Source organism: Psammomys obesus, unplaced genomic scaffold (genome assembly GCF_907164565.1).
Source record: "Psammomys obesus unplaced genomic scaffold, mPsaObe1.curated_primary_1811, whole genome shotgun sequence".
Lineage (NCBI taxonomy): Eukaryota > Metazoa > Chordata > Mammalia > Rodentia > Muridae > Psammomys > Psammomys obesus.
Genome location: NW_026590675.1, coordinates 62247 through 74426, shown reverse-complemented (window position 1 = coordinate 74426; position 12180 = coordinate 62247). Strand labels below are relative to the sequence as shown.

The 12180-nt window shown below is 35.9% G+C and overlaps 1 protein-coding gene across 3 annotated transcripts in view; it reads right to left on the bottom strand.

Annotated features, from left to right (window-relative positions):
• Window positions 1–202: 202 nt before the first annotated feature.
• Window positions 203–12180, bottom strand: part of Zfx (zinc finger protein X-linked) — a 44863-nt gene continuing 32885 nt past the window's right edge. For all 3 annotated transcript variants that reach the window (XM_055608245.1, XM_055608244.1, XM_055608246.1), the window contains 5 exons: window positions 7870–8019; window positions 7543–7686; window positions 7023–7172; window positions 6365–6505; window positions 203–5605 (listed from right to left, as the gene is read on the bottom strand). In XM_055608245.1, the coding sequence (XP_055464220.1) occupies window positions 4422–5605; window positions 6365–6505; window positions 7023–7172; window positions 7543–7686; window positions 7870–8019 (1769 nt within the window). In that variant the 3' untranslated portion in view covers window positions 203–4421. The remainder of the gene's footprint in view (window positions 5606–6364; window positions 6506–7022; window positions 7173–7542; window positions 7687–7869; window positions 8020–12180) is intronic.

Here is a 12180-nt window from a genome sequence, read left to right as displayed (position 1 = left end):
GTTACAGGTGCTGTTCTTAAAGCAACAGTGGTTCTCTTTGTGTTGAAAAGGGTTGAAGTGTAGGGGGTCACAGCATGTTGGGCTTGTTAACAAGATAGGGATTTATTGTGTAATCCAAGTCTCATTTCTACACACATGTATGTGATATGTGTACAAGTGTCCACGTATGCCTTGTCTACAGCCAACAATCCACTAGGGTAACTTAAAACAAAATAGGAATTTATTTACAATAGCAAAGATGTCAAAAATAACAGGAACAATATATAACAAATCCAAGAATTACTTTATGAAAAAGGCAAACAATATAAACATGAAACAAAAGATAAAACAAAATCCATAGGGAAAAATTAATTTTGACCTCCTAATAAGCTGTAAAATGCAGCAAAATATCCTTTTTAATATGAATTATTTTAGTAACTCTGAGCCAATTAAACACACACACTAATACAATGTTCAGTCCTTCTCTTTACTTTTCAAGTCTTCCTACCTTTGAGGAATGCAACCTTGGGGGCTATGTAAGAGTAGGAGGTGTGAGCTATTAGGATATGCACTGAAGGATATACTTAGTGACTGACAGACTCAAACTTTTACAGAAAAAATAAAGCAAAGTCTCTGGATTCTCATTCTCACTGTGCCATCTCTAATTGCTCTTCTGTGAGCTCCCTGACTACTACACAAAATGTCACACTAAGTACTTTTTAGGTTCCTCAAGTGCTCTAAGATCACTTTCACTAAACTTGAACATGCAATACAATCACCAGGAGAGCTTGCTAAACCACAGGCCACTAGGGCCCATGCCTTGTCCCAGTTCACTCGGGACTGGAATTGGAGGACAGAGAATCTGTGTCTTTAACCAAGTCCGAGCAGACTACTTTGCTGCCAGGCATGGCTCTGAAATGGATCCGCTTTATGATCTGGTTAATTTTGCTTTTGTAAGATTTTGCAGGAAATTAATACCGAGATCCCTGGCAACAACAGGGCAGCATATTTTGACAGAATTGGTGAGATCAGGTTTTCCAGCAAATCCTGGTTTTGCCAGACTTGTAACTCTGATTGCAATGTCCATTCACTTGGACATTTACCTCAAGTTTTGGTTACTTGTCATCTCATCTCTTAGGCCAACACTGGCTTCTAATTATAGAAATTCATTGTTAAAAATGAAAAGTGCTGCAAATCTCTCTCATGACTCCTGACTTTCACCCAACTTGCAGTTTTCACTACTACAGCAACCATCCTCCAGTTTGTTGGGGTCTACTAGAGGCCTCCAACCTGGGCATAAATGGGTAACTCAAAGGGAAGGCTTTAGACTAAATGAGTCATGAATCGATAATAAATTGTAAGTGCTTTCAAAACCCACTTTATATATGGGTAGTTAATAACAGGAATCAGAGAGGCTAATAAAACAAATCATTTACAAAGATAAAAGAAAGAAATGAATTTCAAGGACATGCTCATTAAAGGACTCACCAATCACCTCTTAACTTCTCTGAAATGTTACTTGCAAATTCACAGGACTGAAATACCAGTATTTGCATCGAAGTCATAAAATTCAAAGCAATCAAGCATTTTGCATTCCACTGCTGCATAAAAGGAATTAAGAAATAGGGGGATGAAAATAATCCACTGCTTTTGATGTTTATTAGGTTTACAAAAACTGTACATTTTCTTTCTTAAGAAAAAGCATTAACTTAGTACTGGTATCAAATAGACTGAACATTCGTTAACAGGAAAATATTCTGATTTTTATTTTTGCACGTTATTCTCAAGTACACAATTACAATAATGTCACACATCCCCTATATGATTTTCTTTTTTATGTATTTTACTTTTTTTTACAAAGTATACAGAGGGAGGGACATACAATATTTAATAGGATATTTCTACAGAACAATAACTTATATTATGTCCTTGTAAAAATCTGTACCTCTTTAAAACATTTAACTGAAACATCCTTTTTTAGCTTTACTAATCAAAATTGTTTTAAGAATTAAAACTAGGTTGTAACTAATGTCAGTACATAACAGTGACTACTTCATTTTCTCTTTATACAGACAAACACATTTTATATTCACTTGACCAAACCCTTAAATACCTTTTAAAGGCTTCAAATTTGTGCTTTAAAAAGAAAAGAACTGTGTATGGTTCTAGATTATGTAAAGAGAAATATAAAGTGTGTCAAGTGTTGTGTTCCTTATCTTTCAGTTTTACTTAAAAAATGTTAAGTGATCCAATCATTTATATTTTCTGTACTGATTGTAGATGATTTTTAAATTTCAGAAATTTCAATGTTAGGTGTTTTACATTACTTCTGGGGAAATAAGTAGATTTTTAAGTTTTCACAAAAAAAAAAAAAAGACAGCTTTCAAGAATAACGGGAATAAATCAAATCCTAGTTGTGATGTATTTTTTTAAAGCACGTTGTGGAGGCTACAAAGGCAAAAGAATTCCCTATGGGATGGAAGGCTAGGGAACCCACGCCTTGGCATTGACTGGCATCGAGGATGGAGTTCATACCAGCCTTAAGAGCTTGATTTAGAACTAGACTAAATCAATCTAGCACTTCAGAGGTTTGCCAAACACCAAATATTCAAGACACCTAACCCCAAAAATAGAACTTTGAATACAAATCTTGATGACAAAGAGAAAGATGAAAGGTAAAAACCTAACGGCACGAAAGGGATGGAGCACCATAATGAGGCGGCAAGGCAGCTATCGAGTGGGAAGAAATTTCTAAATCTCCCATGATGTGCCAGACCTGTGTGCCAACAGCCAATTCCAGGGACCCTAGAAACTGTATTCCAAAAGACATGTTAACAAAAATCTTAACATCCAACTTCTTTTTACAAATTTTATCAGACCTGTATGTCACAAATTGCCAGCTCTCAAAAACAAAACTGTGAAAGACTTAGTGAGGATCCAAGTGAGGCATCAGACTGTTCACACACTTGGGCCACACCTCTATCACATAATCCAAGACAAGCGAGTGTTAAGTTTTTTAAGTTAACTAAGAACTAACAGAGCAAGCTGAATTTGCCAAGTCCAAGTCCTTATTAGCACCCTTTCTCTGGTCCATGGAGCCATCACTCCCTTCCTGTCCCTCTCGCTTGGTCAGACAAGGTTTTTCTCTCCAGCTTCTCAGAGAGAACTGAGGGATTCATGTCTGGATACTCATTAGCTTTTCAGAAAAATATAAAGGCATGGAGTTGTAACTGTATGAAAACATTGTATCTATAAACATCTTAACTTCTATTTTTTCAATTATTTTTCAATTACCAAAGATATTTAAAAGAAAATACCTTTAACTCTTTAAAAATACTAGTGTCCTTTTTTTCCTTCTAATTCTTCACCTGAGTAGTCTCTCTGAAGAGCAAGACTTACAAAATGCTCTCTCTTGCATCCCTGGATCTTTCACGTTACTGTAAATTTAATACTTTTCATTATAGATTTTAAACAACTACTACTGGGGGTTGTGTGTATAAGTATGTAAAATAAGCAATACACACAGATACATGTTACATATATATGTGTATATATAGATAGATACATATAATTCAGGGTACATTTACATATATAAAGTTGCAAAAGATCCTACGAGCCACAAGTTACCCCTAGGAGATTCCAAAATGCAGTCCTTAGTTAAATTTCACTTTTAGCACACAACCATTCCAAGACAAAGCAGCACAGATATAATAATCAAAATACAACAAGATCAAGCAAAAATTTCAACAGGGTTTTCTAAAAGTTTGCTACACTGACAAAAGATGTAAATAGTCTAAATAAAAAAAAAAGTGTATCTTGTCCACTAAAAAGAAAAAAAATAAGAAAAATAAACACAAACCCAGCCACTGTTCTTTTACTCAGCGATGCCAGGGACACAAAGTTTCTATGAAAACTTTCATTGTCATACAGTCTACAAATACTAAGCAAAACAAGTAAATGACTTCCATGTTATGATCATAAGACCTCACTGTAAAAATCTCCCATTCCATTAGATGTCTCTCAATTTAATTGTGAGAAATTTGTGAGAAAAAAATAAGTCAACATGAATACTTTCAGTTAACAATGCAGAGTTACCATGAGTTAAATGGTCTTACAAGAGTACCATCAAGGTAAGCAAGGTAAATATTTTAAAATAAATATAAAACTTCTAAGATAGAAAACTTCAGTATAGAATCAGGGATTACTTTAATAAAAGCAACTAACTTGTTGCTGCTTTTCCCCATGTATTAAACAAACTGAATAGAATTCTGAACACACTAATGAACAAAATGTAAAAACAAAAAGTCAACTAGAAGCAATAATCCTATTTGTACACAGCATAAATCAATATACAGTAATGTATGTGAACAAGACTGATTGGCTTTTAAATGAATTTTCTGTTTCAAGGCCAGTTTCTCTACAAACATCTTTGAAGAGTACTGCTAGGGCAGGCCAACTTCTTTATGGTGTCTCATTATGTGCTGGTTCTTTTCCGAGGGTCTTCGGAATCCTTTCTTGCAATACTCACAGCGGTGAGGATAGTCTTTTGTATGAATGGAGATAACGTGCCGCTTAAAGCCTGAGGCATCTGTAGTGCTATATTCACAGTACTCACACTGATAAACTTTCCGGCCACTGTGTGTCTTCATATGCTTTTTAAGCTCACTCTGTTGCCGAAATCCCTTTCTACATCTCTTACACCTAAATGGAAGGTCCTTTGTGTGAACCGAGAGAATATGGCGACTTAGTACAAACGGATCTGCAATCTTAAAGTCACAATGTCTACACTGGTGCATTTTTTTGCCCTTGTGGGCAGCCACATGTTTCTTGAGTTCTGAAGGCCTATGAAAGCCTTTATCGCACATGTCACACTTATGAGGATAGTCCTTTGTGTGAACTGAAATTATGTGTCGCTTCAAATCACTTGAGTTCGAACTCTTGTGGTCACAATGCAAACACTGGTGTGTTTTGCTCTCTTGATGGATAAGAGCATGTTGTTGCACCTCTTTGGTATCTGAGAAAGTCAGAAGACAAATGTCACACTTGAATGGCATCTCTTTACTATGCTTAGTTTTGACGTGTGTTTTCAAGTTAGAAGAGTCTGCGGACCTGTATTCGCAGTACTGGCATTCATAGGGCTTCTCACCAGTATGGATTCGCATGTGCTTTTTGAGCTCTGATGGATGACGGAAACCTTTGCCACACTCTACACAAATATGAGGAAAATTCTTGCTGTGGACTGCCAAAAGGTGGCGATTCAATAAGCCTTGTTCAGCTGTTTCATATTCACAGAATTTACACTTGTGCATTTTGTTGGCTCCTTTTTCCTTATGCACCATTTTATGAGTAAACAAAGCCCCAGCATGAGAGAAATGCTTTCCACACTCATCACATTCTATAGCCTTCTCTGCCTTGCTGGTTAGCTTGTGGCTCTCCAGGTGATTGTGTAAACTTATCTTCTTGTTGGTAGTGTAATCACAGTCAGTACAGCGGTACTTCTTCTTGGCAAGGTGTTCAGGATGGTTTTTCATGTGCCTTTTTAAGAAACCTCTCGATTTAAACTTCTTCCCACAAATCATGCAAGGGTATACAGTCAGGGGATGTCCATCTGGGCCAATAATTATTGCTAAGAAAGGAAACAAGCGTAAGGTGATCAAAACATGCTGGGTTTGGTTTCTTCAAAAGTCTGAATGTGTGCTCTGAACACTACAGTCAAACCTAATTTGGGTTCCACGCTACAGAACATTTCTTTTGTCATTTTCAATCTAAGAGATACAACAACTTGGGTCTAAAAACTTGGTCTACACTAAACTAACCTCCTCTGTTTAACAAAATCAATTAATAAATATGGAATTTCTATTGAAAAATAAGTAACCCATATCACTTTAAAAACTTTTTTAAAATAAAGTTTTAGTTAGAACTCCTGCTTCATTAAAAAACATTAATCTGTTATCTTGTAATAAAGCTTAAATATACCAATACAATTCTAAATATGCAAATTGGTATATAATAAGCTACACTATACAAACTCAACTACTTATCCTGTTACTCTGTCAATTGTGCCCATTTATGCTGAAATAATCGTTAACTATATTTTTGAAAAATTAACACTCGCCAAAATAGATGAAGGATTCCCTTCCATTTTCAAATAATTCAAGTTTTGAACTTTGTTCATCCTTATTTGAGCCATTTCCCATTCCTTTTTAATTAAGAAAATCATTCATGAATATCACTGAATTCTGAAAATTATACTTTAAAATTCAACATACAAAAGCTACACATAGTCTGGCCACTAAAATGCCATCACAGTATCCCTGTAGATGCACACTAGCATTTCCTGAGAGCTTGTGGAGCACATTGCACTGTGGAACTCGCATGCCCTCACCTGTTTGGTACTGCCTGGAATCAGGTCTTCTCCTTTTCTTTGGTTTTTGTTTAGCCAGTCTGCCAAGGCCAGCAGACTCATCTATGTGCAAGAGGGCACTTGCAGTGCCATTCCGGTTTTCAATTCCATCAGAATTATTACCTAACAATGTGCATTAAAAAAACAAAAAAAAATCATACAGTATTATAAATTATAAAGAATTAAGAATTCTTCATTAATTACAACAGTGAAAAGCCATGATACTCATGAATGACAGATGTACCCCACTCTAGGTAATGGAGTTTTATGAGCATATTCATTATATTAAGAACACTTGAAATGCCTAGCTTCCATAACTAAAACACACATCAGTATTTTCCCCATGGGTTCCCGTGCTATCTCCCAAGATTTTAAAGTCATGGGCCTGATAAAATTAAGATGAAAAGTTCTAGCCTGAAAGCCTGTACACTTCATACAGTATATTTCCTTCTATATAATGTGCACACAAGGAAAAGCCTATTAGAAGTCAGGACAAAAAGTTGAGTTGTACTCTTCCTCAACTCTTGTTTAAATCAAATAATCCTTATACAGTAGTAGCATTTCAGAAATCTGAACCTAAAACCACAAAAACTATTTTTCAATCACAGATTCATGTCCATAGAGCTAGTCTGTGACTTACCATAAGCAGCTGCCCAAGCAATCGGCATGAAGGTCTTCATTTCGTTGTCATCTATTTGCTGTTCATGCACTGCGGCTGCGGCTGCAGCTGCGGCATCCTCCTCTCCAACAATCACTTCCATATAAACTTCATCAGCAATTTCAGCAACATCTAAGCAGAAAATGAAAATGACATGAGCTCTTCTGACCAGGTTTAGAGAAATCATAGGAAAGATACATTTATTTGAATTTAGCTAATATACAAATGGAAAGTCTAAACATTATATACTAGAATACAGCTTTTGCATAATAAACAATCAACAAACACCTGCTGAATAACTCATTCATTTCTTGGTTTTCACCATAATTTAAAGTAACAAACATTCTAAACATACATAATGAGCCAGTAATAATTCCCATTGAATAAGGCAGCATAATAATTTCTAAAACAGTGGTACTTTCCTTTAAATACTGACCATTTAAGAGAGACAGAGAAAACACTTAAAAACACATTTTCTCCCACAGAAAGACCACCTACTTACTTAAATCTTCATCTTCTTGCTGAGAGTCATTAACAGTCATATAAACCATCTTTTCCCTGGGAACACGAATACTATTGTTTGGATCAAGTAGTTCAACTCCATGATCATTCTCAGGCTCACTTTCCACAATGTCTACAGTTCCACCTATCAAGGAAAACAGCAGCTCCAGGAATTTGTTTTAAAATTTCATTTCCACCTCTTCCTTTTTTTAAACATATTCTTCTGATACTATGTTAAAATTATTTTATCTTCAGAAAAGACTTCACATCTTCTCAATCTAAATAACCCAAAAACAATTAGACTAAAGCACTGCTCAGCACCACTTACCTAAGTCATCTTCTCCAGGATCAGCTTTAAAAATGTACACCTTGATGACTTCAGGGCACGCACCATCCACTTTACAAGGATCAATTTCCGATTCGTTGTCCATAGTCAGTCCAGATGAACCATCATGTTCTATTTTGCCAGCATCATCCACTAAACAAGTAGAAAAATACATCTCAAGTAATAACAGAAAATGTTTAAATAGAAGTTACTGTTTGAGAGTCCTGTTAACATTCTTTTTAACTTGATTCACATGGAGTTGGGTGATTTTAACCTATACAAGTAGACGATTCAATAAATACACTTCTAAAAACTTAAAACTGTGATCAGATATTTAAAAAAAGTAGTACCCACAGAGAAAACTGCCTGGTAGCCTAGAAACTGTAAGTAAGGGATATATTTAACCTTTGCTAAACCAAAGGTTAAAGTACTCTTACATTTAAAATCATCTTTTAATATTAAAGGTGAAGACCTTTAAATAATGTTTAGTAGTAAAATGAAAAAGCATGGTCTTTGTATGCAAATTTTATAAACACTACTTCACAGTGACTATTCTCAAATATCATTTGATATGATCTATTTTCTTTAGAATACTACACCAAAAATAAGAAAGCATGATTACCAGAAACATATACCTCAGTAAGATGAGGAATTAAAGTTCTAGTTCAATCTGCTTAATACTTATAAAATGCTGGGCTAGATGGCACATGCCTTTAATCCCAGCACTCAAGAGTCAAAAACAGGCAGATCTCTCTGAATTTAAGGCTAACTTGGTTTACAAGAGAACTTGTCCCCAAAAGGAAAACAAAAAGAAAACCACCAAAAAACACCTTACAACTCAGACCTAAGTAATACATATATACAACTTTAACTTGTGGCTTTAAGTCAAGGTCCTTGGTGGTAAATACATCAAAAAGGAAACTCAAAACACATTCCGAAATGCTTTGTCCTCTTTAAAGAAGAAAAAAAAAAAAAAAAAGAGGAACCATAAAGAAAAAGAAACAAAGAAAAGATGATAGAAGGTAAAAGATTATTATATAGAGAGCCAATTACACATTTAAAATGCTTTATAGAAGTCACCAAAGTAACTGGTGTTATGCAAATAAAACACAAGAAAAATTATGTCAAACACACACTAGATTTGAATAAAGACCAAAAATTTTTATAACTGCCATGTATGGAATATACTCTAGATCTGAATACAGACCAAAAATGTAACTACCATGCAAGGAACCTTATATCACACATTATTTAGGGGACTCTTGAACAATACAGAAAGTGTAGTAAAGTTTAATTAAAAACTCACCACCTAAAACATTTTACCATAAAAGTTAGACTTATTAATGATAAGTCTATTAAAGAAAAAAGAGCCAGGCAGGATGGCACACGCCTTAAATTTCAGCACTCAGGAGGCAGAAACAGGTGGATCTCTGTGAGTTTGAGGCCAGCCTGACCTACAGAGTTAGTTCTAGAACAGACAGGACAACATAGAGAAACCCTGTCTCAACAACCTCCCCAACACCCCCCCCCCAAAAAAAAACAGAAAGAAAGGAAAAGAAGGAAATGAAAAGAAAGAACCACAAAAATGTTCTTTGTGCTCTAAGCTCAGCTAGCCTACTGGCCCAGCTTGCCACAAGTTGAGGAAAACAGGTACAAGGCCTAGAAAAAGAAACCTTAATGCACTCACAAGCCTTTTTTTTTTTTTTTTTTTTTTTAGATCTATCTCATCTTGGCACTTTCCCACATTTATTTGTTTTCCTTCTGGCTGGACATTTATGTTTTACTCAATTCATCAAATAGTGATCACAACTGTATCCTATTAAGACCTTAGGTTAGGTATTGGGAGGTAACAATATGACAAAAATATAAGTCTGCCCTACAGGAGAAGAACAGACAAGTAGACAGGTTTTAAATGCAGTAATAATAAATGTAACTACCATTTATTAAGCACTATTTAATATTTATAACAACCTTGTGAAGAAGAGTATAGTATTGTTGACCTTTCACAATAAAGCAAATAGAAATCTAGGCCATTTGGAATTATACAGAATTTAAACCTCAAGCCACATGAGTCATGGTCCAACTTTGTTAACTTTTGGTCTCTAAAGTGTAAGATGGATATTGGCAAGAGCAAATATATTACATAAAAAACTAGTGAATAGTGTTAACTACCTAATTTTTTTTTTATTTTCCCACCAGAAATGAGATTTACATATACTTAGCTTTGGGCAAGGCTATATGGTGGTGGTTCTGATCACTATAACATTTTAAAGACTTGATCATCTCTTTTGTAGTTTACAACCAAGACAGAACTCAGAATATAATGTCAAAAAGTCCCATCACGGTCTTTGGAGATGGCTCTGAGGTAAGAGCACAGACTGTTCTTCCAAAGATCCTGAGTTCAATTCCCAGCAACCTCATGGTGGCTCACAACCATCTATATGAGATCTGGTGCCCTCTTATGGTGTACAGGTGTACATGCAGGCAGAGCACTGTATACATAATAAATAAATAAATCTTAAAAAGAAAAAAAAAATACCATCATGTTCAAAAACCTGCATTTACCTAAGCAAAATTCTCATAAAGGATATAAAGATGAGCCAGTATTTTAAAGCCAACACTATAAAGTAAGAACTGGGCCAGCAAGATAGTTCTGCAGGTAAAGGTACTTGCCTTTAAGCCTGAAGATGAGTTTGATCTATGGAACTAATTTTGTAGAAGAAAAGAACCAACTCCCCAAAGCACCCTCTTACTTCCATATGAATGCCACAGTATGTGCTTGCCCAAACATAAATAATAGATACAGACACATACAACAAAACAACAAAAATTTTCCCAAAAAGGCAAGAATATACTCACAGTTTGTCAACTTGATTTCTGACTTACCCAGAATTAAGGCCAAATTTTAAATCTTTTAAAATGATTTAACAAAACAAAGCCAGGTATGGTGGTGCACATCTTTAATCCCACCATTTGGGAGGCAGAGGAAGGCTAATGTCTGTGAGTTTGAGGCCAGCCTGGTCTACAGAAGAACAGGGCAAGTTACAGAACAGCCAAGGCTACACAAAGAGACCCAGTCTGGGAAAACAAACAACAAAAAAAAAACCAGGGCTATACATGAGAACTTATCTCAAAAACAACTAAAATATATGCTTATGTTTATCTTATTTGTTGATAAATTATTTTACTTTTCCTTGAATAATTTAAAGTAACTGAAAAACCTTTAATTCAATCTTAATAATAAGTTCATACAGAACATAAAAAAGATCAGCATCTGAAATGATAGTGCCTTGCTGTATAGGAACAGGTTCTATGGAGACAAAGAAAGGATAGTTCACTTGGGCTGAAAGAGAAGAACACTTACTTCTTTCAGGTAAATGACAAACTATGAACACAGGAACAGAGACAAGAAATGGTATGGCAGGAGGGTAAAGTGTGTGTCACAAGGCATGCTGGGGAACACAGACAACTGCTAAACTGAAGCCAGATCACAAAGGACCTCCTGCACCTCTCCGAGAGGCTGAGACTTGATCCTGGTGGTTTCTCTATCAGGTAAGACATCAAAATCTCTTGGGGAACTCAAGGGTGGGGGTGAGTCTCTAACCAAGCAGTTCTACATAATCCAAATGTAGGGAGATGAGGCCTAGAAAGTAACGAAAGGAGAGAAATTGACTTGGGGGAACCCTAATGCCCTAGCCCTGACAAAGGCATGAGAACCTCCGCTGTGAGCCCGGGAGATCTTTAGGCAATGATGAGACCATATGCCCATTGCTATACCATCTTGCTGGCCTTGAAAATGTGGATGGGCTGAAATGGATCAAGACACAAAGCAAGGAAAGCACTTATGAGTCTGCTTCAGGTGATGGGCAACAAAATCTTCAGTAAAGACAACAGATAGAAATGAGGAAGAGGGTTGGATTAGATGCCTATTTGGGGATGAGAAGGACTTAGAAATTTGGCTATTACCCTACCTTCAAGAATATGACAAAGGAACCAAGTCAAGAGTTTGATTTTTAGTGGGTGAGAATGTAAGACAAACGAGGGAAAAAATGATCTATCTTTTATTTTATTGTTTGTTTTGAGACAGGTTCTCACTCTAGCCCAGCCTGGTATGGAGTTCAGGTTATAGCCTCAATTGGCCTTGAATTTGAAGCATCTGTCCAGCCTCAGACTCAAAGGTACTGGAATTAAAAGTATGTGCTAGGCTATCAAGATAGCTCAGCAGATAAAGGTGCTTGCCATTAAATCTGATTTTGATCCCTGGTGGAGAGAACCAACTCCTGCAAGTTGTCCTGCAAGTTCTCTCTCTCTCTC